General features: G+C 43.7%; 1 protein-coding gene across 2 annotated transcripts in view; it reads left to right on the forward strand.

The window, feature by feature from the left end:
• Window positions 1–26,274, forward strand: part of PRKCQ (protein kinase C, theta) — a 66,511-nt gene that overhangs the window by 28,282 nt on the left and 11,955 nt on the right. The window contains exons 5-15 of one of the 2 annotated variants that reach the window (XM_014949155.1): window positions 583–643; window positions 2,653–2,815; window positions 3,309–3,340; window positions 3,439–3,524; window positions 4,561–4,690; window positions 5,372–5,481; window positions 7,454–7,577; window positions 9,568–9,743; window positions 12,194–12,367; window positions 22,668–22,759; window positions 25,133–25,195. In XM_014949155.1, the coding sequence (XP_014804641.1) occupies window positions 583–643; window positions 2,653–2,815; window positions 3,309–3,340; window positions 3,439–3,524; window positions 4,561–4,690; window positions 5,372–5,481; window positions 7,454–7,577; window positions 9,568–9,743; window positions 12,194–12,367; window positions 22,668–22,759; window positions 25,133–25,195 (1,211 nt within the window). Of the gene's footprint in view, window positions 1–582; window positions 644–836; window positions 892–2,652; window positions 2,816–3,308; window positions 3,341–3,438; window positions 3,525–4,560; window positions 4,691–5,371; window positions 5,482–7,453; window positions 7,578–9,567; window positions 9,744–12,193; window positions 12,368–22,667; window positions 22,760–25,132; window positions 25,196–26,274 lie in introns of those variants that run through there. The other variant, XM_014949156.1, reaches the window with a different exon arrangement.

The following is a 26,274-nucleotide window of genomic DNA, read 5'->3' on the forward strand; positions in this document are numbered from 1 at the left end:
TGAGATCTTCTCTCCACTTACTGCCCGATACAAGTCCCAAGTGTGGTCCCAGATATCCCATCCTGCAAGGGTCATGAGGGGAGAGAATAACATTTTTCTTGCTTTTATGTATCACTCACATTGACTGTAATGGAAGCGAGACTTGCAGAACAAAGCTTCTAAAAGATTTCAGCATCTTACAAGTACCTACCTAAGTTGGCTGGGTTTTTTTACAAGGTAGTCCCACTTCCCCCTTGCAAGATCCACTGGGAATGACAAGTTGTCTGTATAGATAGTGCTGGTCATGACCTGGGGTCTAAAAACCTGCATCCTGTGTACAGCTTCTGTAGTTACTCACATTTACCTCTTTTATCATGCCATTCCAAGAGTTTGCTAACAGGTGATGTAGCCTCCCCTCTCTGTAGTCGCTTTTACCCTGCCTTGTCCCACATGGGTAGGAAATTAGTCTTCATTGGCATTCATTAATTCCCACTGGGAAAGGGAGATAGCTTGAGTCATCTGAAATGGTTGTTGCTTCTTTGAATGACTGTTTAATGATTGCACTGGTCTTTTTTTTCTTGTTTTTTTGCTTATCTCAATCAGCTAGAACTGAAACCTCAAGGCCGAATGCTGATGAATGCAAGATACTTCCTGGAAATAAGTGGCAAGTGATTTTGTTTGTTAATTGATCGATGTGATTTCTGGTTATGTGGGGCAGACATGGTGTCTTCACTGACCCGCTGGGAAAAGGAGATAGCTTGAGTCATCTGAAGTGGTTGTTGCTTCTTTGAATGACTGTTTAATGATTGCACTGGTCTTTTTTTTCTTGTTTTTTTGCTTATCTCAATCAGCTAGAACTGAAACCTCAAGGCCGAATGCTGATGAATGCAAGATACTTCCTGGAAATAAGTGGCAAGTGATTTTGTTTGTTAATTGATCGATGTGATTTCTGGTTATGTGGGGCAGACATGGTGTCTTCACTGAAAGCAGTGCCTGTGCTATTACTGATTTATTCATAGGAACTACCACAACGTTTGGAAATGAATGCTGCAGAAAAGCAATTTGTTTTGTACGGTGGGGATGAAGATTGACTGTTCCTCTGTGGTTTGCAAGGCAGATTTTGGTAGATTTTCTCATTATGTTAAGTAAGATGGAATAGATACAGAAGGAACCAGCTCCCTCTGAAATCATTCTACTTGTATGTATGCATGTAACATGTGCCATGGTGTGCGTTATAGGGCAGATGTCAAGGCTGGGATATAATTTACAGTTGATAACACCTAAGTAGATGTGTTAGTTGGCCTTTTAAGATCATGAGCAATCTAGGCAAAACAGGAAAAGAACCTAGAGAGTGATTCATCTGATCAAATGCAAGTTTCTGCTGCAAGGTGAGCTGAGTCATTCACTGGGCTCCATTGCCTGGTCCAGCTTGACCTCCAGGGACATGGCAGTGGTTTAGTCACCCTGGACAGGGGACATGCTGTCATTTACGTGTCTTCACTGGGAACCAAATCCCACTCGCAGAGTTCGATGTCCATGTGAAATGCTTTTTGCTTTGTTGAAGAAAACGGGTTGCAATCCAGATACTCAATCTTATCTCCCATTTTTGATGCCCAAGTTCTTGCTGCCTTGTCCCAGGCATGGGCTGAAGCTTTAAGGTATAGATACCTATAGATATCTAGAAGGGCCTTCCATTTATAACAGGCATGGGCTGAAGCTTTCAGATATAGATATCTAGAAGGGCCTTCCATTTATAGAAACACAGAAGTACTGAAAGCAGCTAATAGCATGTCCATATTGGTAATTTCTTCATCCATTCCTACCTTTAATATAGACTAGGCTGCTATTGCCGCCTTGTATAAGGTATCAGAGAGGCCAAAACATAGAAAGTGCAAGTTGTATTTGTATTATAAACAGCAAGATCAGCATCAGGTCACATGGGGGGGGGTAGTTTCCACAGAATAACTATATAACTTGCTGTGTAATGCATGAATAAAACTAAAGATAGACAGAGAGTAAGACTTTGTGTGCATATCTAGGTGTGTAGGCACAAGCACATATATAAGTGCACACGTGTGTGTGGGTGTGTGTATTGGTTTGTTTGCTGTTCTAAAAAGAATAATGCTATGGTCACAGCAAACAGCAGAGCGATTGTTGGCATGGAAAAATAACAAGAAAAAGAAAATCTGGAGAGCATACATAAATGCTTACTCATGTACACGTAAAGGATTCAATTAAATACCCATATGTTGATATATACACACATGTGTGTGTTTGTGTGCATATATACATTATTATTAATTTTTACATAATTACATCTTTTTTAGGGCATGATTCTTCAATGCTATGTGAAGTTAGAATTTTATGTTTAACTGTAAATTATCTCTTCTTGGGAAATTTCTGGTCTGCATTTCAAAAGCAGCATTATGAATATTCAGGGGAGCTCACAGTCCCAAGTTTAAAGGAATTTTAATGTCCCTGTAGGAAAGGTAGATTAAAATCCCCATCCAAACAACCCTTGTGTGTGTTTCAGAAAACAGTATTTATTAAAAATATTCATTTCCACGTGTGAGCCATCGGATTCAGACACTTAGTATTTTGGCAGCTGCATTTTCTCAAGGTGCCAGATCAGGACAGGGTACCCAAATAAATCTTCTCTTTCCTTTCCCCCAGATGCAAAGGACCTGGCTGACTGTGAGACTGAAGGCTTTTTTTCCTTGCACCAGCGCAGGGGAGCCATCAAACAGGCCAAAATCCATAATGTCAAGTGTCACGAGTTCACAGCCACCTTCTTTCCACAACCCACGTTCTGCTCCGTCTGCCATGAGTTTGTATGGTAAATGAAAACAGAACTATGCATTTTCCCCTTTTAACTCTTAGGGACCAGTTCTGCTTCTCTATCATATCTACTATATGAATATCTATGCTCCTGCTGTTGGCAAAGGCAGCCAGACTAGACCTTTGGCATCTTACATGTAGAGTTATTGCATTGCCTGTAATTCCAACTGTGAAAACTCTCTTTATTTTTCAGCTTTTTTTTTTAAGAAATATTTTCAGTTTTGGCCAAACGCACAGACATTTCTCATCAGTCCAGTTTGCTATGTGGCTATTGTGAAATTCAGAATGTGAATATGTGCTGAAAAGGGTGTGAAAACCACAGAGAATTGCTTCACAGTTAGATTGAATGAAGGTATTTAGATGAGAGAAGCTCTATAAAGGCTGATAAAAAGCAAAGGTGTTTTATGCTGTTTCTTTCATAAAGTTGCTCTCCTTTCTTCTGTGGAGGCTTTCAGAAAATTCAGAATTAACCATTTTTCTGTTTATTTCAGGGGTCTGAATAAACAAGGCTATCAATGCAGACGTAAGAAGCCTTTTTTGTTTGTTTGTTACTATAATTTTTTACGTGATCTTTTCTTAGGGCATTTCTTTATTAACACCATGATACACTTGCTCTTTCAGAATGTAACGCTGCAATTCATAAGAAGTGCATTGATAAAGTAATAGCCAAGTGTACGGGGTCAGCAATCAATAGCAGAGAAACAATGGTACGTATTATTTTTTGGCTGCTTTCAAAAAACTTGATTAAACTTGATTGTCATTCAGATATCTTCTACATCGCTATAAAACAACTTCTGATGAAGTGAACTAAAAGCTGTGTGATCTATCTGTGCCCTTTGTTTTTACGTTCCCAGTGGTTTCATTACCTCCTACTTGTGATTTACTCAAATGCAGACACTGAATTATCAGTTGCTGAATCAGAACTGACATTTTTCTAATGTATGAAGTATAGCTCTGGAGGAAGTCATAGACACGAGGTGGAGATTTACTGGAGGAAATTCTTTGCTACCCCGTGTTAGGCAGGACATCACGCTGAGTTTTCAAAGCAGTACTTTAAAATCCCACTCTCTTGTTATCTGAGATTTCTAAACAGTCAGTGGAAGATCTAACAGCTCCACTATTATTTATTTTACTTTTCTTGTATAATAAAATTTATTTTTGGTGGGCAGAAATATAACTTAGTCCTTCATAGGACTCTTCATTTTTTCTTAATTGTGTCCCAGAGCTACTTTTTGTTTCCAGTTCCACCCTCGCTCCTGTTCTTCTTTTACAGTGTTTAGAGATGAGATTCATCTCACCTGTCTTCTGACATCTGCAGGGTAGAAGTATACAACTTTGTCATCATCTTTGACTCCCTATATACTAAAAGAAGAAAAAATAGGTTCTTCCAAAGGGTGATTCATGTTAACAATGTTGACGTTCATTTCAGGATGGGATAAATAATGCTTTTCCATTGAGCATTCAGGGAGTCTGGATGCACAGCTGAGATACAAGCAACTATCAGTTCAGATAAATCAAACCCAGGGACTAAAATGCCCAGTTCCCACTGAATTGCATAGCTATTATTTATCAATATTTGCCTTTGTGTATCTGAATGATAGTCATAAGTATTTTTTCCTTGATGGTCATACCCAAAGATAAAAGGTCAACAGACATCCCATGTACAATCCTGCCGGCGGTTGGTTTTCCGAGCAGAGCTGAGGTGGAGAGGAGTGAATTGTCAATATGGCTTTTTTCTTGCAGTTCCATAAAGAGCGCTTCAAGATCGACATGCCTCACCGCTTCAAAGTCTACAACTACAAGAGCCCAACTTTCTGTGATCACTGCGGCACGCTCCTCTGGGGCCTTGCGCGGCAAGGACTGAAGTGTGACGGTGAGTCCCTCATGTATGTGGCATGAGCTGAGCATGGGAGTGGGACATTGTCTTTGTAGGAGTGCAATCTGAAGAGACAAATCTCATTTGTCACACTTGTCTACATGACCTGTATGAGATGGCATCCAGGGTGGTGAAGGAGTGGTCAAGAGGACCATCCTTCATGGAGAATCATTCTTCAAGGAGGACAACTGTTGGTATACTGAAAGATGTGTGGTTGAAGAGCCACTTACCAGAGACACAAAGAACATCTCAGTGACACTGCTGGTCTTCCAAAATCACTCCTAGTATCAACTTGCATGCTCTGTTTCCACTATCAGAGTGACCCAAGACCCTTCATCATCTTCATAATCATATGGGGTGGGGAGAGCCTATTCTGTGATTACAGTTTGTCTCTGAGCTGATGGACTATAGAGTTTTGGTAGCCTGTATGTGCAAAGGCTGATGGATGTGGAAATGCAACCTTTTGCCTAAAAGATATTAAAAAATCTTCATAAGGAACCAGGAAATGACCTGAGTGCCATCTCATGAGACATAAACAGTGCCCAGGCTTTGAGCAGTTTACGTGGCTGATCTCTGCTCTTGGCCAACAGCAGCACATGTCCCTGCCCAACCTGATGCCAAACCCTCTACAGCCTACCTGTTCTTTGCTGTCTTAACACCTCTTATTCTTTCTTTCAGCATGTAGCATGAATGTCCATCACAAGTGCCAGACAAAAGTAGCAAACCTTTGTGGAGTTAACCAGAAACTAATGGCTGAAGCTCTGGCAATGATAGAGAGCACCCAGCAGGTAAATATTTTAAGCCTTGAATGACCTGGAGAAAGGAGGATCAATCGTTCCATGTTTGTTTCAGTGCAAGGAATAAAAGCATTGAGTGGAGCGCTGTGGGTAGCAAGTTCAAAGTAAAAACTAGGAGACGGGTCCTTCATGGCATAGGTAGTTAACTCAGCACTTTGTGGAGGCCAAAGGCTTCCATAGGACAAACTGCAGTGTTCATAGAAGAGAAATCCATTCAGGAATAATAGCATGATTAATTCTGTTAATAGAAAAGCACTGCCTTTGAATCTCTGAAGCTGCATATGGAAATCTCTGAGTTGTATATCTCTGGAGATAAGGAGAATATTTGGAGGAGATTACTTTGTGCTGTGCTCTTATATCTTTACATGGTGTCTGCTTGACTCCTGCTGCAGATGGGACATGACCTGGATAGACTCTTGCTCTGATTTGGTACAGTTGTAGTTGCATTATATTCCTAATTGAGGTTGTGTAACAGAGTCCAAGGAAGAGTGAGAGGAACTTGGTTTGAGTCCTTTTGTTGTCACTACCCTGCTCCATGCTTGTGACAGCAATTTTTCCTGTGACTCTGCTCTGTTTGGAATGGAACTCCAGAGAGCATGGACTCTCATAAAGAGACCTGGGCCTTGGGGAAAGGATCTAGATACTACTGTCATATAAACAAAGCTATATGAACAGAGAAAATTGAATTAAAAGAAAGAAAAACAGCTTGTCATAAGCCCAAAACCATAAAAGAATATTCTAGTTCCAAATCAGGATTGTTAGAATTCCTCTCAGCTCCTGAGTAAGCTCAGAGAGGGACAACATCCGTAGGTACCTAGTCCTCCATAGTTAGGTTACTCAAGTATCACAAGGCAATACCTTCATCGGTACAGCAGGTGTTTTTCCATCTATACCTTCCTGAGGGGCTATCTACCAGGTTTTGGTCTGCATATTTCTCACCTTTATGTGAGAGGTTTTAAGTTACTCAAGTATCGCAAGGCAACATCTTCATCGGTACAGCAGGTGTTTTTCCATCTATACCTTCCTGAGGGGATATCTACCAGGTTTTGGTCTGCATATTTCTCACCTTTATGTGAGAGGTGGTGCTGCCAAACCTCCAAAGAGGAGTTTTTTCTGCTCTCACTTCTCTATTTCCTACCTGCTTTCTTCCTACAGCTCCTTGCACTGCGTAGTTGGGAGTCACCATTGAGAGGTGAAAAGGGCAAGTACTGATAATTTCCCCAAAATACTCTTCTTATCTCCAGAAATTTAGGCTTTGGGGACTTCTTGAGAGATAATTTCCCCAAAAATGTCCCCAGAAATTTAGGCTTTGGGGACTTCTTGAGCCATATGTGGGGTCTTAGCGTTTAGTAGCTCTCAGAGGACTTATCTTTCATGCTTTTGTCTCATCACCTTTGAATCCAGACAAGCTCATACCTTCTGCAACAACCTGGTGCAAGGAGTTCTTTGGAATCTAGACACTGTCGAGGAGTGAGGCTGCAGCATGTTCCAGCCTCTAATATTTTTCCATATTTCTCTTCAAAGAGGACTGTTGGGAAGGAAGCTGTTAATTAAAATGCCCTTTGTGTGGGTAGCCAGGGACTCAGACCCCTGTGCAAAGTAGGGGATCTCTATATTGGCAGTACAAAGACCTGTTAACAGCCACACACATCTCACAGAAGACTGTGGGTTCCTCTAGGTTACCAAACCCCTAAACGTTAGGTACAGAGATGTCCTTCTCATAAGCAAAGACCTTCTCAATCTTGGCTTCTGTGACATTCACACTCAAGAATCATAGAATGGTTTAGGTTGGAAGGGTTCTTCTCAATCTTGGCTTCTGTGACATACACACTCAAGAATCATAGAATGGTTTGGGTTGGAAGGGACCTTAAAATCATCTTGTTCCAGCCCCTAGAAGCCAGTGTCCATAAGCTCAGAACATAATGTTTGGCTCAAAAGTAATTCGGTGTTTTCTGTAATCCAGGCTCGCTGTCAGCGCGACACTGAACAGATCTCCAGGGATGGACCTCTTGAAATTGGCTTCCCAGTTCCTGTGAGGGAGATAACACCACTTCAGGCATTGCCAGCATCTACAACAGGAAAAAAAGGTAGCTTCCTGGAGTGATATGGAACTTTGTTAATTTTTTGGTTTGTACATGATTAGGTGGAGGTGACAAGGGTGGAGAATTTATTAGCCATTGAATCTTTCATGCATCCTTTCAGCCTAGAGCAAGGCATACCCTTTCTCATCCCAGGATATCACCAACTTTTCCCAGACACATCACTTGGGCATGGCAGATACCATAGATCTGAACCTGATTCCTTTTATTTCTATAAACCTGCACTTCCCCCATGCCACCACAACATCTTGTTACATGAGATGACAACCACCACTCATTCAGCTCTAAACTCTCTTTCTGAACTGCTACATGAGCACACCTCATACCTCCACTGGCAATAATGCAATTATTCCCTTCTTAGGACTCATAGACAATGAAATCTGGGGACTTCAAAGAGAAACCAAGCTCTAAACAGGAGATCTGATCACCATGACCAGTTCTCTTTCTGATTTCATATTTTTGGGTGGAAATTGACATCCAGTACCCTTAGAAACTATTGACAGATCCCCACTTCATTCACTCAGGAGCTGACCTAGGTGTCATGGCCCTCAGAGTTACAAGAGAGGACATTTAGGACGGTGTCATGAATGAGAGATCGGGAAAGAGTATTGATTAACAGAGCTTGGACAAAGCTACTGGGGCCTTAGTGGCCTTAAGCAAAAACTGAAGTCTCCTGGGGAGATCCCTTGTTGAACTGCTTTGTGCTTGAGTCAAGGAACTCTGGATATTAGGAACAAAAATGGGTCCCATCTTACATCAGACCCATGTAGCCCATGTAAAAGGCCATTTCAGGACCTCTCCAGCTTCATGGTTCATGTTGTCCCTCCAAGAACTGTACCATAACTGCAGCAGACCTATCATGGCATTGAAACAATGCTTTTCTGCCTCCCACAAGCTCTAAAATGCAGCTACCAGAAAGGGGAGGCAAAAAAGAAGAATACAAGTGAATCAAAACTTAAACCTAGCAAGGACCGGGACAGTGGGTCCTCAGCTTCAACCCTAACCAAAGGTCAAGCTGAGACCCCAAGCCCCACTATCATCCACTTTCTCACTGCAAATTAATACTGCTTTGTGTGGAGATAATATCCTGGAAATTGGACCAAGGGCAAAATGTGAGAAGGTCAAAGCACACGTTATACCAGTGCTGTGAGTTTGATACTGTGCAGCACCAGGCTACTGAGCCTCAAAGGCTGGTTTTGGTGCCATCTGATCTAAGGGGACAGTGCCCTTTGGCCCCAAAGAGGAGATAAATGGTTTCCCCATCTGAGATTATTTTCTTTCTTTTCTACAAATAGAACTGGCTACGCTGATGTGAACCAGTAAAGCCCCAAATGGTTTCACATCTGGGTTACCTGTGGGTCTGTCTGTTGAGTAGTGTTTTTGCTGTTCAGCAATTTAGGACAGTACAACAAATGTGCACTTGAGTGCATGAGATAAATCCAGCAAGGGACAGGATCTCTTAGAAGTTCACTTACATCCAAGGGAATGGAGTATTGAAGAAACTCTGAGTAGTTCCACTCCAGGACAGCTGGAGTACTTGATCAAGCTTCAAATTAAGAGTAGGGACCCAGTATGAAAATGCTGTCCCATGTTTCACATGCTTTGCCAAGAGTCTTGAAAAGGCCTCAAAGAAGTGGGAGTACATCATAACGACAACCAGCAAGCAGGAATGAAGAACACAGGTGGCCAGAAATGAAGGGTTCGGTCATGTTTTGCTGCCATAAAGCATAAAGACAGATGAGGGAGTTTGTAAAGTGGGAGTAATGCTACTGAAGAAGATGGAGTTACGCTGAAGTAGAATTTCCTCCAGAGAGAAAACAATGTGTGAGCAGAGAAAATCTACTTAGTAGATGTGGCCACCACATTTACATTTATTTGAAATACCCTTTAAAAGCTCTAAACACAATACCAGTACGTTTTGCAGGGATTTTCTCCTCAATTCCAGGGATTTATTTGAATGCTTTGATGTGTGTTGCAGAGCCACAGGGCATCTCCTGGGAGACTCCAGTGGAGGGTACAATGAAGGGGGAGTCTCTAATAGAGTCAGACTTTGGACAACAGCCCCAGGAGCAGGAAGAGCACCATGTGCATCTGAAACTAACCATTGAAGATTTTGTTCTGCACAAGATGCTGGGGAAGGGCAGTTTTGGGAAGGTAAGCATCAGGGCACGAGATGCCACTGCGTAGCTCTGCATATTGCATATTATGGCACTAAATAGCATGTGGTTTGAAGGCTACTTTGGAAAAAACATCTTCAAGCCCTTAAAGAACCCTTGCTCTGACATGGCTGAGTCTTGAACCCAGTCTTCTCCTTGCCCAAGACAAAGATTCTCCTTGCCCTTCCCTTTTCCCCATGAGTTTGCTGTCTCATGAGTGCCCATGACGAGAGGAAAGCAGCAGGTTGACAGGGCCTGGGCATCCACTGAGAGCTGCTGGTGGGAAAGATTTCCGTGCTGTCCCCCTTCATGCAGCTACTCCTGAGCAAGCTCAGAGGGAGCCAGAGGCATTAGCTGAAAAGCTGATTGTGGATCACTCCCAGCTGGGAACTCTAACTGCTCTTTCCCAGCTCCGATCTGTGCTGGAGCGTAAAGCAAATTTTGCAGCAGCCAAGAATTTGTGCTTTTGAAACAAGAACCACCTGTTTTCAGTAGATTCATTAATCTTGATGAACTGTGGATTGTTCCTCCTCCTTGCAGATGTCCCCTGGAAGGGGATTCGTGTTACTCAGTGCCAGCGCAGAGCTGCGTGAAGCAATTTCAGAGGAACTCACCATTGTGTTTTCACAGCCAAGAAGGAGAATGACTATCATTATGTATCACGTTGCTCAGATTCCAAACCTTTCCAAGGTGGAAACTGTGCCTTAAAGAAAGGGCTGCTTTTTGCCTGCTAAGTGAACTGGAGCAATTGCTACAGCCAATTCATAAACTGGTGAAATATTTGCTGTGTTGGCTTTCCAATATTTGAAAACACTTGGCGTGTCTACGCTTTGCCTGGGAAGCAGAGCTGAGACACCTGAATTAGAGCTAAGCCAAAATACCCCAAACTCCACAGCCCAGACTAACCTGGGCTCAGGAGCATGGATATCGTAAAAACATTTACATTGGAAGGAAGAGACCTCTGGAGGTCATCTAATCCAAGCTTCTGCTCAGAACAGGTCTAATCAGATAAAGGTGCTCAGGGGCTTGTACAGTCAAGCCTTCAATACCTCCATGGAAAGAGATTCTATATCTTGCTTCAGCCCCCTGGGTTAGCATGGACTCTCCAAGCTTGCAAACATCTGCATGTCTCTGCAGTGCACCATGTGGGTGTGGAGAAGATGGGCTATTTCACGCCCTTCTGCAACAAACTTCGCCCACAAGTTTCCTGTGTAGGTGTTGCTCCTGGTGCCCTTATTTGCTTGGAGTGAGATTCACTTCCCCATAGAGGGGAAAGGGTGTGCAGATCTCAGTGCCTCTCCAGTCTCTCCAGCTCTGTGTGGCCTAGGAAGCTTGACAACCAGACCCATGAGTAAGCCCCATCTGCATGAGGTCTGGCGTTGCCTACCTGCACCTTGCAAGTCATCACACAAGTCCCAAACACACTGTGTTCCACAGTTTCCCCAGGAGAGCATTGCCCTGCACAAAAATGGGGGCAAAAAAGGGTGCCTGCAGCATCAGCACTGTTTGCATTTCTGGTCATTCACTGCAGAGACAGAGGGAGGCTCTGGGCTCTACGCTCTGTCTGGTGCTACAAAGTGAAATGCAGCGGTAGCCAAAAGGGTAAATAAAACTTTTGTTAGGGCTAAAACATGTCTGAGCTTACTTAGTAAATAGTGTCTGGTAGAGAACTTCAAAGGCCTCTTTGATGAATCTTACGTATTTATTCAGTCTGTGGGAAGCAGCGTCGACTGGCTGTTAGCGCAGAGATCAGGACTGGCACTGCCTTCCAGCAGAGAATCCTTTGCTCTGTGGTCTCTAGAGAACCCTTCTCTGCTGCTCCGTGTCTCATTTTCCCCTGCCCATAGAAACAGATAAAGGTCCTAACTCCTCTGGGATGCGTTTTGCTCTTCTCAGAGAAGAAGTTCTGTGGAAGCACGGCGGACCCAGCCTGTCTGCTCAGGCCTCCTGCTAACTGGGAGGAAGGGGAGAAAGTCACACCTGATATAGATCAGTCTAACTCCTTGTAGACATCAGTTTACACCTGCTGAGGATCTGATGCAGGCCATTTGCATTTCACATGTTGACAAAGCAATATTCTCTGCTTTGTTATTTAAAGTCATAAAACAGGAAATGTATCTCGTAAGCATTTGCATAAAGATGGTTTCTGTCATCAGAAGTGTTTGGGTCTAGGACATGTCCTGTCCTTACAGGCGTGTAGCCCCTGCTCTTGTAATCACCAGGACCTTCTCATCCTTCCCTGAGGTTCAGCTTCATAAAACTCTACTGGGTGTAGGGAACAAACTCAAAGTCTACAAAGTCTTAACGGCAGAATTGGGGCTTAAACATGAGCTTTTGTAAGGTCTGCTCTAGTGAATTCCCCAGAGCTCAGCTCCCACCCTCGTGTGGCTGTGTGGCCAGCTCAGGGAGGAGATCATTGCTCTTGCTGAGCAGCTGTTTCCACCCTAGGTCTTCCTTGCAGAGCTGAAGAGTACAGACCAGTTTTTTGCTGTGAAAGCCCTGAAGAAGGATGTGGTGCTGATGGATGATGACGTTGAGTGTACAATGGTGGAGAAGAGAGTCCTCTCCTTAGCTTGGGAGCACCCATTCCTGACTCATGTCTTCTGTACGTTCCAGACCAAGGTAAGAAAAGGATCTGTCACCCTCCTCCATGGGGTAAGGATACTTTGCTGAGATATGGATACTTGGTGAAGTGCTTAAGTCTACTAGATGTTAGGGAATAGCTTGGACATGGTGCTAAAGGATGGGATCTTCAGGTTAACCCCTTGGGAAGTGGCTCCAGAAATTTCATCTACCTTCTCCATGTTAACCTGGGGGTTGCATTTGAGGATTTGGCTTCCAAGACTGATTGAGGTGACTATGCAGAGGTCCACCATTAAAATCTGCATCCTGGTACCCTGGGCTAAGGATGTGCAAAAACCATGGTGCAGAATTGCCCAGACTGGTGTTGTCTGAACCTCTTGGACCATGAAGTGGTATGCTGCAGCGACTAGCCTGGATCAGAGCTAACTCAAGAAATTCTGATTATGAAGAACAAACACATTGTCATTCACTTTAGGAATCTTCTTTTTCCCCCAGTTACTGTTAAATTGCATCAGACTCCTCCTATTTTATGCAGGACCACTGATGGTGAAGGCTGATGCACAAAGCATCTTCACCTGAAATCTCACTAAGGACTCCAAACCAGAATGGAAGTGGCATTTAAGTAATGTGTTTATGCAGGACCACTGATAGTGAAGGCTGTGGCTCAGAGGGGAAGCACAAAGCATCTTCACCTGAAATCCCACTAAGGATTCCCAACCAGAATGGAAGTGGCATTTAAGTAATGTATATATCTTCATGGCCTTACATGGCAACAAACCACCAACTGATTATCTCTTCATGGCCCTACATGGCAACAAACCACCAACTGATTATCTTTCCAGAGCCTTTTCTACAGCCACAACCAATCAAGTTAGCACTAAAGCACTCACAAGGCATAAAAAAAAAATGATGGAAGGAAGTTTGAGAGATTGTCTTGTCTGTCCAACCTAAAAATGATGGAAGGGAGTTTGAGAGATTGTCTTGTCTGTCCAACCTACCCAAATCACTCCTGAGAGATGTTTGCTGTCCCAGAGCTCAAAATCAGAAGATTATTCTCTTGAGGCTGCTCGTTCAGGGCTTTGTTACGATGCTCCCAGTTCTTCCTCAGTCCCAGGATTTAGTGATACAAAATACAGCTTGGTGTGGGGTTAGGACCTGCTCAGCAAGAGGCTTGCTGCTTCTGCAGGGTCAGGAGAAACAAATATAACCTCTGAGGTATATACTAGCCACCCGTGGGATGCTGCACCTGTTTAAAGACAGATTAAATTTATAACAGGGAGTGCCTGGGAACTGCCATAAGTGATGTGACACTAAGCCCAGGCATTCATGTTTAACCCCTTCAGGACTGACAGTGAGTGCAGCATGTCCTGGGAATGGATCCTTGTCTGGAGAGGGAAGGAATTAATTCACTTTTTTGGGGGGCTAGATTTCAGAAGTAAATATAAATGATCCAACTCCAAAGGCAAAGCAAATCAAGACTTAATTAAAAAAACCAAAGTATTCACAACAGTCACAGCTCTACAAGGGAGCTTATAGTCCAGGGAGAGCTGCTTGTGCTGCCTGTAACTCCAGGTGCCCAAGGGGACATTGGCTGACTCTCCAGCAGCACCAGCAGAACAGTCTCCTCTGTGGTCCAGCCCTGGTCCAGCCCTGGTCTGGAAGCTGGAGGTCAGGTTGGGGATGGACACAGCAGTGGCAGCCCGCAGCTCTGGTTTCAGGCAGTGCATGCATGCGAGTGTCCGCATCCCTCATGAGATCACAACGCAAAGATGACAGACCAAATGGAGTCCTGCCAGGAGCCAGATGGGATTTACTGGCTGTTTAGGGTGGGACTGTGCTCCCAGCTGTGGCTGAGGCAAGGGAAAACTGCAGCATGGAAAAGCAATGGGCACCTGAAAAAAAGCACGGGTGCCAAGCTCAAAAATCCCAAGTGATCTTTTCCTACACTGTCTTATGGGCAGCATCAGAGTATTGCCCTCTTGACGTACAGAAAGCATCTCCATCCCTCTCGTCCCAAGTCAACGCTGCCACTTTAAAGTTATTTGATCTCTCTATTTTGCCCTCAAGTGCACAGATGAAAAAGCTGGAACGGGGCTGCCCAGGCCAAAGCTGCTCTGGGCTGTGATTGATTTCTAGCTTATGGTTTTCTCCTCTGACCTTTGCAAGCCAAGAAGCAATCGCTCAACGTGTGAAAGTCATTCAGAGCAGGAGAGCTGTGACAAGCCACGGACAGTCTTTCACGGCTCAAAGGACAGCATGGTTCAGTTGTAATATCTTTTAGAGCAATTGTTTTAGAAGCCAGGGCACTGCTGTGTAGTCCCTCTCTGGACTTTAATATTGAAAACTTGAATTTTCAATTGAAAAATTGATTTTTATTTTTTTTTAAGGCATCAGTAGATAGATAAGTAGTTTCAAACAGAAATGTATGTGTCAATGCCTTTCTGAATCTCTAATCCTTTGGGTTGCAAAGTTTCTGAGTTGCTTCAGGTACCGAATGCAGTTGTAAGGGGCAGTAAAAACAGGTGTATTCCTACACTGAGACAAGAACCTCGGTAGTTCCCATGTCTCCAGAGGGGGGAAAAAAAAAAAGTCATGTAATCTGTTGACAGTTCTCTGAGCTCTGGGATGAGTTTCTTCTTGGCCTCAGCCCAGGTAATCAGTGAATGCTGAAATATATAAAGCTTGACAGCCCTTCAGACAGGTTTTTGTAGGCACCAGGCACCTAATGCTCCTTTGTATTCCTGTGGAGGCTCAATGATCAGTGCTTTCCAAACAAAGATTACTTGTCATGTTTTGCTACATCAGAATAAATTCAAACGCATGGTGGGTTTTTTTCCCCCAATCTGCTTTTGAACTTGGCTGTTTTATTTTACTGCAGTAATCTTTGGATCCAGATATTCAGCAAAGATAATTATACGGTGTGAATTTTAACAAGAAGCTCAGAGACCTATTCTGTTTTATTAGATTTAAAAGGATGCTGTTATGTTAAAGAGGAGGAAAAACATGTTTATAATTCTGTGAAGTCCCAAAATTAGTAATGCCAAAACAGTGAATAGCATTCCAGTGCTTATGTTTTATTCTTCTTTTTGCATTTCACTGATCTTCTGTGATAAAAATAGGCTTTCCCTTTTTGAAAGTCACTTTTTTTTCTAACTACTTCTTTACTTCGTTGACCAAGTTTTTATTTGCACATTTTACCTAAATGCAAATTAAGTCTTGAGGCACTTTGGCTTGTAGCACAAAATAGCAACACAGAAGACTATCTCAACCCAAAAGAGAAGTAATCTTTACTGCAATTTAAAAGCAAATGTTACAGAAACATTTCATTTCTACTCCAGTAATGTATTATATCTTTTCAAAGTCCTGGTGGTGAGCCATTTTCACATGCTATGTTAGTTTAATGTGCTTCATACTGACTTTAAAATCTCTTACATTGGCAGAAAGGAGAAAAGGACTGTAAATAAGGAGTGTGATCCTAATTTAAAAATTCTTGGGCTCTGAAGTGTTTTCCACATTTTCAGGAGATTTATCATTAAATTTTCTCCTGGGAGGAAATTGCAATTCCTGCAAAATTTTCCAAGGGCAATTTCACTTCTCTTCTATCTTTGTCTTGCCACTAGAGGGACAGGGCAGAATTATTTTACCTGAATCACAGCATGTGGGTTGGTGCATGTGAGTTTCACACCCATCCAGTGTTCAGCTTGGTTGCCTGACTGTGCCAGGGACCCTCTGAGCAGCCCTGGATCAGGCCCACATGCCCTTTCCAGGCAATGCAGGGTCCTCTCTGACCACAGCACGGCTGCAGGATAGAGATGCACTGCAGGAGAAGTCATCCTGCAGGGAGGTGAGGTTGTAAGCCTTGACTTCCAGCACCACTGAACTACAAAAAAACAGTGGACGGACTAAAGTTAAAGCACAATACAATTCTTGGCCATGAGATGAGGTGTCCTGTGAGGTCAGAGCAGATATCTTTGTAGCCAGCATCCTGGTTTTGTCATTGACCAGGAAGGAAGGCTAAGGAAGAGAGTTCAGGGCAACGTGGTGATTTTTCCCTTGTACAAGCCATCCCACACCTTGGTGTTCAGCCATTTGGGAGACACGGTCTTGAATGACAGAATCATAGAATGGTTAGAGTTGGAAGCGACCTCAAAGATCATCCAGTTCCAACCCACCTGTCATGGGGAGGGACACTTTCCACTAGACTAGGTTGCTCAAAACCTCATCCAACCTGGTCTATTTTTGGGGGGAAAAGTCAGCTTGGAAACATCTGATTCAAAGCTAGTTCGCCAAAAAATTTTGAGCCATCTGATGGGAAAGCTGGGGAAGAATTGGGAAGTTTAGGGAGACTTTGAGGATTTTGCCTCTTGCAACCAACAGGCTGGAGAACTGGCAAGGTCTCATTCAGTCCTGGCCTGAATTTCAACATGGTTCACTAGAAACAGCAGCGTTTCAGCAGAGCTTTGGGATTGCAGCAAAGCTCTGCCAGAGAAGGTGTGAACAGCTGTAATTATAACATCAGAAATATGAAGTCTTTACAAGACACTTCTAGGTGGTGTCAGTCCATGTGGTGTGAACAGGTGGAGTGTATTGGCAAGGAAGAGAGGGGCCCAGCTCACAAGCATGGGGTTTTTTTAAGTGATAGATGATCGACATGTTAAATACACATATTCTAATTGCCTTCCTGTTGTCCAGGAATCCTCCAGTCTGAGGATATTGGACCAAAATACATTCAGCTTTGCCTGAGATTTTTAAAAGTCTGCAATGTATCTGCTCAGCTCTTTGTCCTGAGAAAAACTGACTTTTTCACACATTACTTTTCTTCACCCTACTTTTCAGGTGAAGAAATATTTAAGTTTCATAGATTTGACTACTTTTTTGTTTAGGTTTTGGTCTGGTAATTTTTTTTATCTCCAGATTTTCACAGAAGTTTTTATCCAGCCTTGAGAAAATAAGTCTCTTTCTGAGATCCCACCCAACACTGATAGGGATATCCACTTTCTCTTGCACAACAGGACTGATAGTAACTCATTTGCCTCTGTGGGGGAGGTATTCTGTCTGCTGTGAGCAGTGAAAAAGGGTCCTGGGATTCCACAACTCAAGTGAAAGGAGCTATTACCAGCCATGTCTGACCCTTTATGTATACATATGTATTTTTATATACGTGTATAAATATATTGATAGGCTTTGTACCAAGTGGATGGGCACACAAAGCTAAGCATCCCAAATGAGCAGTGTAACATTCAGTCAAAAGTGCTGATAGTGCAAAGATTAGAACAAAAGAAATAAATCATGAGATCAGGTAATTATTTGACAGCTGTAAGAAATGCTGCCATCTCCAGAAGATGGACCAGAGAACTAAATTAAACTTGAGGTTGCTCTAATCTGCAAAAAATTGGCTTTGTCAGTCCCTAGATGGTGCAAATAGCAATGTGAATACCTCCTATGGTTACTATCAAGGACTGACCCTGTGTTAGCTGTTCCTCATGGGAGTAGACACAGGGAGGGGAGCATGTGTTGCTTTCTTCCCCATTGTGTAGGATGCTGTGATGGGACTGCAGCACTCAGTGGGTGATGTGGTGGAGAAGGGCTGAGGCCTTCGGCTCCCATCTATCCCATGAAAGATGATGATGAGCATGGATGAACACCCAGACTGGGCTGGGCTCCACTGCATGAAAATGTGAGGCAAGAATCAGCTGCAAGAACTGAATGGTGTCAAACCTTTCTCTTGGCAAGGGCCAACCTAATTCAGTGAGCACAGTGGGGCTAGGTCAGTATGTGTTGAGGAGTTACTGCTTTTAATAAGGGTAAAGCCACACTATCAGTGGGGTTAGGTCAGTATGTGTTGAAGAGCCTTTTGCTCGAGTGACTGCTTTTAATAAGGGTAAAGCCACACTATCCTGCAGCATTAATTGTTCTGATACTCATCCTCCTGGTAGGCATGGGAAGAAGAATTTTTTTCTCCTGCTGTAAATGGTGTTAAATTGTGTATTTGTATGTATGCAAGTGCTTTCAAATGCAAAGAAAACAAGACCTGAAAAACTCTGCAGAAAAGTGCTCTGGAGGGCTTCCAGCTGGTTTGAGGTTTTTAAGAGCCTGTTATAAGATGTACCTTCAAAAGATCGATTTAAATGCTGCCTGCTTTATACTCATTGTTTATAAAGTTGAAAGCGTCGCTGATAGTGACTATTCATTGTCACAGCAGTTGCACACAGAACAGAAGCAGGTTGGTTTAACTCCATCCCTGCCGCGTCCTGGAGAGGCAGAGAGAGCAGGTGGCTCCACAGAGAGGAGCTCAGCACAGGCACGGAGGGACTGGTGGGGCAAGAAATGGAGTTCTCTCAGTAATAAAGTCAGTCGCCACCTGGCAGGATTGAGTAGACCGGGGAACTCTGTTGTTTTGTGTGTGTCTAACTGTGTGTTGTACAACATCAAGTTGCACGGTTCTGCCTGCTGTAGAAGCATCATTTTGTCCTCCTGCCGAGAGATTTGTTGTGTTCCCTTTGTTACAATTCAGAAGGCCCCCTTCAGCCTGGAGAAGAGGAGGCTCCAGGGAGACCTTATAGCGGCCTTTCAATATCTGAAGGGGGCCTATAGAAGAGCAGTGGAGGGACTCCTTGCCACGAAGGGTATTAATAGGACAAGGGGAAACGGCTTTAAATTGGAAGAAAAAAGATTCAGATTAGATCTCAGGAAGAAATTTTCTACTCTGAGGGTGGTGAGACACTGGAACAGGGTGCCCAGGGAAGTTGTGGATGCCCCATCCCTGGAGGGGTTCAAGGCCAGGCTGGATGGGGCTTTGAGCAACCTGGTCTGGTGGGAGGTGTCCCTGCCCATGGCAGGGGTGTTGGAACTCGATGATCTTTGAGGTCCCTTCCAACCCAAACCATTCTATGATTCTATGATAAGATGGTCTACAACTAGGGAATGGCTGTCAAACGGTTGTCCTCAAGACAGCTAGTGACAACTGTCTTGGGGCAGTTTCCATCACTGAATGCAGGAAATGCCTTTATGGTCCTTGAGCTCCTTGAGCTCTGTGGTTGTAAAAGATAGCCTCACAATTTTTCTTTAAGACCAGAGCACTGGAACAGGCTGCCCAGAGAGGTTGTGGAGCCTCCTTCTCTAGAGATATTAGAAACCCACCTGGATGCATTCGTATCCAACCTGCTATAGCTGAACCTGCTTTGACAGGGGGAGTTGAACTGTATGGTCTCTATGGTCCCTTCCAGCCCCTGCTGTTCTGTAGTTCTGTGTGATTCTGTTCTCTTGTGTGATTCTGGAACCATGACCAGAAGTCTGACTTGAGCATTTGCTACCCAAGGATGCTCTCATGGTGAAAGTAAGGGGCTTTTCCCAAGCCTCCTTCAGAGATGTGTAGGTCTCAGCATTGAGGAACAACGTTCTGTTTGTTTGCTTAGCATCCCTTAAGCTAGAACCATCACAGGGGATAAGGACATGATAAAGTCATGTCATCCCAGCTGCCACACCTTGAGAAATACCCACTTAATGCACTTGCCTGCTCCAGGTACTGGCAGACTTGAGAGCCTGGCAGTAGCAGACAGGAGCCATGAGAAAACTCTCCCAGGACAAGAGGAAGTGTAGGCTGGAGCCTGTCTGCAAACTTCTCCTCTGTGCTGTTCTAACCCTTTAACCTCGAGCGCACTGTTGAATTTTTGGTGGTTTCAAGCATGGGTTTTGCCACTTCCCATTTTTAACATGTTCTTTGGGTCTGTAACCTCAGGCTTAAGGAAGCTGTCTCCAATAATTTGTTGCAGCTTGCACTGCTTGATTATGTCTTGCTACTTGTAATGATGTTCTTAAGGCTGATCTCAAGCAATTTTTCTCCATGGGCCATTCCAGACAACTGACCTTTGTAAGAAGCAAGGGGTGTCAGTTGTCAGACAACTGACCTTTGTAAGAAGCAAGGGGAACTTAGAAGTCTTAGAGAAGAAAAGTCAGAGTGATGCCATTTTTCTTTTCAATAGTGTTTATGTACCACTGTATAGAACCTGGTAGACCATGAACTTACATATTAATCATGCTTAAGTCAAGTTTGTAGCTTTGAGCTTCATAGCTTTAGACAGCTGAGCATCAGAGTTCATGTATTGATCTTTGGATATCAATAGTCTGAAAGGTTTTCCACCCTTTCTTTCCTCAAGACCAGGCTGGATGGGACTTTAAGGAACCTGGTCTAGTGGGAGGTGTCCCTGCCCATGGCAGGGGAGTTGGAACTCTATGCTCTTTTAGGTCCCTTCCAACCCAAGCCTTTCTATGATTCTGTATGACAGAAGGATGCTGCCAAAGCCCCCGTTTTCAAGTTAGAGTCCCCAAATCAATTAAATGACAGAGAGATGCTGCCAAAGCCCCCATTTTCAAGTTAGAGTCCCCAAATCAATTAAATAGATACATCAGATGGTTGCTCAAACCCAAGAGCAAGCAGAGCATGACTGCTTGTTCTGCTGACTAAACATGGACTTCCAAGTTATGCATAAAGATGTGTGATAAGGTGTAGCCAAACTCAGTGGACTTTCCAAGGAAACACAGGGGTTTCCTCCTTCCCAATCCGCTGAAGCTGAATGTGGCCCATTTGAAGACCCATGAGGTTTCTTCTGTCCCAGTGTGATACATGTGGCTACTGGTCTGTTGTTGGCTAAACCTCATCACTTCCCTGTGTACCTTTACAAAGAGTGTCTGTTCAAGTGTTTTCCGGAATGGGCTCCTGAGCTCACATTGCTTCCAAGATTTATGCATTTCTGTACTAAATTGCCCATTTCCATTTGGCTTTCTTACTTACTTAAACTGAGTTATGTGCACAGACCCCTACAGATGCAAGACCTTCAAACTGAAAACCTGCACCCATTTGGTTTATTGACAAAATTTGTACTCGTTCCCTGGGAGGCCAGATCTGGCCCTGTACTTGTCAAATGACAGGTGGGGTTTCCAGCCAGGTATCCATTTAAAGGAGAGTACTGTAATTAAAAGGATCTGGCTAAAGAAATTGCACAAATTAGAGCAGACAGCTGTTACTCGAAAGGAACAACAACTTGGTTTTTTTAAATAGCCAGCTCTTGGCTTGCTGCCAGAGATGCTAATATTAGATCTTATGGATAAAAATCTTCCTTTAACAGTTAAAAATAAAGTGAAAATACTCTATTTCCCCCCTTAAAAAAAATCAGCAATAAGCAACAAAGGGAAGATATTAATAAATTTTAACGTAGCATAGAGATGAGCAACTTCAGATGTGTATGGAACAGAGAGGCTTTTGAGGAGAAAAAAATATCGCATCCATTTTATTTTATCCATACATTTATGAACAAAAGCTGAGATTCCTGAAACAGAAGTTTAATCTGGGAGCATAATTTATTGCACAAGTACTGTTCTTCCAGAAAAAGCCACTCCTCCTGCTTTGTAGGTGCAATTCAGTGTGGAAGGGATTGGTCTGAATCGGCCTCTGGCTTCTGTGGGGGCCTGAAGGTGAAGTTCTGGCTCATGAAGCAGCAAGGGTACATCAAGGATTGGAAAGGAAACCTTGGAGATTGGTTCTGCTCTTTATTCAGTACAGAGATTCTCTCCATCCTTCCTCGGTACCAGGAGCAGACTTTTCCACTGCCCTGGACAAATGACTGACGTTTGCATGCAACTGGGGACGTGGACAGGATCTTTTTTCCAGGCTTCTCTGACATGCAAGCACTCAATGGGCATCCAGAAATATGATTAATTCATGAATCTTCCCACTAGCAAGTTTTATCTTGCCTTGTTTAATAGAGCAGCTTTCAGGCTTAAAATGAAGCATGTGCTTAAAAGAGATTGCTGCATCTGGCCACTGTCTCTGGTAATTTGAAGTCAGACCCACGTGCCTCCACAGAAGATGTGCAGGAATGCAGTTAGCACCAGCTTAAGATGACTCACTCAATGGATAATGCACTGGGCTGGGAACCAGAGGAGACCTGAGATTTACTTCTACCTCTTCCACAAGTGCCCCTGGGGAGCTTGTCCATCTGTCTTTCTGTTATACAGGTGCTGTAGAGTTACTTATCCCCTTCTAGGGAGCCTTGAGGTCTGCTGGTAAAAATCAATGGCACCAGCTGGTTATTAGGTGGATTTGCAATGTTTGCTACTGCTTTTTATACAAATCCGAGCCGAGAGGGTGAGTAAGGGCATAGAGAACAAAGAGGAGAAATGAGGAGTCTGAAAAAGAAACTGCTTTCTCTCCAAAACTGTCGCTGTAATCTTTTCCTTCCTCATTTCAAGTGTTTTCTGGGTGGGTTTGGTTTTGGGGTTTTTTTCACTTTTACCTCGCCCTTCCCCATCCCTAATTGTCATCTTGTCTCATTCTCTATAGGAAAACCTCTTTTTTGTGATGGAATACCTCAATGGAGGAGACCTCATGTTCCATATCCAGAGCTGTCATAAGTTCGACCTTCCTAGAGCAACGTAAGATGTTATTATTACCTTTTGGCTTGCAGGTTGCACACATGGTCAAAGAAAAAGCAGCAGCTGCAGACACCAGGGATCCTGATTTTATTCCCAGCTCTGCTACTGTCCTGTAGAGGAAACCTTGGCCAAATCACTTGACCTCTCTGCAGCTCACCCAGCTGCAAAGTGGGGACAGTGCTTGTGCTGGAAGCAGAATCACTCTCCATCCCAGCTCTCTCTGAACTGAACAAAACAGGCAGGTCATCACCCCGACTCAACAATAGACTTGGAGCAAGGCACTTCCTCTCTCTGTCCTATTTCCCCTCCCACAGAAGGCTCTTCGTAGCCCATCCACATGTCTGATCTCAGTCAGACGTGAACTTGCTTTGCATTCTTGGTCAACTAGGGAAGCTATTTCTGGCTGGAAGTGGTACAGATCCTGCTACACCCTGGTCAGCGTTGCATCCTTTAGCCTGCAAATCGGGGACCTCTTTCTAGGCTGTGACCTGGCTCCTGTATTTCGCACTAACCTCAGCACCGTCCCACAAACGTTTGTTCAGAGCCAAGAGTTGAGCCAGATAGAAGCTGTCCCTTAGGCTGCCCTGTTTGCTGGATCAGTCCCTTTCCTGGGACTGCAGACCCTCAAACAAAGAAGGGCTCCAGAAGGACAGTTCAATCCACCTGAGATCCAAAAGCCCCAAGGGTGCCTAAGACCTTGATTACATGGCCCATGGATGAGGGTCATTTTAAAGCAACCTGCTGTGAATTACAGCAGCCCTGGGGTTGCTTTTTGTTGTACTCACTGAGTTCTGGCTCAGCCCATAATTACAGGTCCCAATAATTTGGGAAGTTTAAGCAACCTGGTCTGGTGGGAGGTGTCCCTGCCCAGGGCAGGGGGTTGGAACTAGATGATCTTTAAGGTCCCTTCCAACCCAAACCATCCTGTGTTTCTCTGATTCTAATAATGGTATTGTGGACCCAACCTCCACCCCAGATATACCACCATCAAAGAAATCCCACATGCATTTTCAACCATCTGTGGAACCAAATATCTTGTTCTTTGCAACACTGGGTGGCCTGTAACCAAGCTGCAAGACCTGCTTGAGCTGAGATTCCTGATCCAGTGATCAGAGGTGGAGCTGTTGGTTGTTAGAAGTAATGGAATTTTCCCTTTTCCTCTTTAAGGTTCAAGGGGGGGCCAGGGGGGAAGAGATAAAACCTATCAAAAGTGAAACAGGTAAATTTAAACAAAAAATTAATACACCAACAGAGAATTAAAAATTTATTTAGCTTTGATTAAAGTAAATAGAAGAATTAGAAGAAATGAAAGGTGCTTTTAATCCTTTTGTGAGCAAAAGGTATTTTAAAAGTCAATATTGAAAACACTATAGGAATTAATTTCTATTTAATAATTAAAAGAAACCCCAAACCTCATTTAAATGAGTGTTTTATTTGATTATTTTTTCAAAAGCATTTTGAATGTTCAGAATTAAGGGCCAAGGCATTGAAGACTGAAGGAACAGAGCTGTACAATACTTATATTCCCTTCTGGGAGAACACTTTCATTGTGCGATGGTCCTCCAGCCTTGTGCTGCCTCTTTGCACGTGGTGGTGTCCTCTAGGCAGAGCTGTGTTGAGAACAAAGATCTCAGACTCAAAAAGACTCCAGAGAAAGGCCACTGAGCTGCTAGCTAGTTGACATCTTGAGTAACAGTTCAAAATTAAGTCATAAATCTGAGCAGTGAAGAGGTCTGTTTGATGAGCCCAGGAGACTGGTCATGGGTCCCCAAACCCAGATGCCCACCTGCCTGTCCCATTGCTGGGATGACTCCACCATTTGTGCAGCAGCTACTGAACACGGCAAATTATAGCTGCTCTTTTGCAGTAATTTGCAGTTTGCAGTCTGGTGCATCACTGTAAATCATTGATGTCTAAATAAGGGATAGATACCACCTGGTCTGCCGCCTTTGTGACAGGGACCATATCTTAGGGCAGGTAGGCAGAAGGATCTGGGTGGTGTTTTTTTGCTCCACAGCTGATCTAGAGACATCCTTGGGCACTGATGGACATGTCCTCAGAGACAGTCGCGTATGAAAAACAGCAGCCAGCCATGCAGTGTGGCTTCTAAATCCCTGATGATGAGTAGGCTCCAAATCCCTACAGTTTAACAAAGTGGTTTCAGTGGGAATTGGGCTGCTGGCCATGTGGAATCTCCTTTTATGCATCAGTTACCTGTAAAACCCAGTTACCCCAAGCCTTCTGGAGACACTCCAAGCCTTCTGGGAGCTTAATGAAATTTTGGCTCCTGTGGAGACAGTTTCCATCGTTTTGGTCTAGTTGAAGGTGCCTGTTGGGAGGCATCCATTCTAACTTGTGCCTTCTATCACTCAGGTTTTATGCTGCTGAAATCATATGCGGGCTCCAGTTCCTCCATTCCAAGGGCATAATATACAGGTAATTTTACTCTTTAATGTCTAATATACTAAACTGTTCCTGCTTTCCCTGCAAGCACTAACGGTAACTGAGAGACTGTTCCTTGGATGTACTTACTGGTACTGCATTTCTATGCAGATTTCCTTTTTACAGTCTGGCTGTTTTATTTTGAAGAGAGAGTGTAGAAGAGGCAATTTTGAGACATTTTTGAGAATCCAGTCCTATTTCAGTTGACATTAAAACAAGCCCTATGATCCATTTACACTGAGTCATTCATATAGCACCCAGCATAGGCACCCAGTTTAAGCTTACCATGTATGAAGGCATATAAGGTAAAGCTAGCTATGAAAAATTTTATATATTTACTGTGTTGGTTGCCATGGGATAGTGGTGACAAGCTCAGCTCAAGTAATAATGGCAGGGAGACAGTGATGCACCTTAATTTTTAGGTTATTAAGAGGTTTTCTGTGCACAGTTCAGAGGGGAGATGGGATTCATCAAAGGGTGGGTGTCAAGAGGATGGGGCCAAACTCTTTTCAGTGGTGCCCAGTGACAGGACAAGGGGCAACAGCCACAAACTGGAACACAGGAAATTCTGTCTGAACCTAAGTAAAAGCTTCTTTACATTGAGGGTGCCACAGCCCTGGAGCAGGCTGCCCAGAGAGGTTGTGGAGTTTCCTTCTCTGGAGGTATTCAAAACCCATCTGGATGTGTTCCTGTCCAACATGCTCTGGGTGACCCTGCTTTGGCAGGGGGTTGGACTAGATGATCTCCAGAGGTCCCTTCCAACCCCATATCATTCTGTGATTCATCTCACCTACCATCATAAGTCTGAGCTAGCTACCCAAGATCTCGTAGCAAGTAGAGAGGAGTGGGCTTTTTTTATGTTGATCAAGCCTGTGTTAGAGTGTGTATGAATAGTGCCAATATCTACAGCAGGCTCCACAGGGAGCTGATGGGGACTAGGTAGGAGACTTCAGGCAGCTGCATTCAGACAGAAGAGTCCTCTCCCAAAGTTACTGGCATGAACTTAGTCCACAATGCATCCATCTATCAAATCCCAAGGAGGAGAAGTCCTCTACTACAAAATTGCCCATTTC

Source organism: Calidris pugnax, unplaced genomic scaffold (genome assembly GCF_001431845.1).
Source record: "Calidris pugnax isolate Ruff unplaced genomic scaffold, ASM143184v1 scaffold125, whole genome shotgun sequence".
NCBI classification, from domain to species: Eukaryota; Metazoa; Chordata; class Aves; order Charadriiformes; family Scolopacidae; genus Calidris; species Calidris pugnax.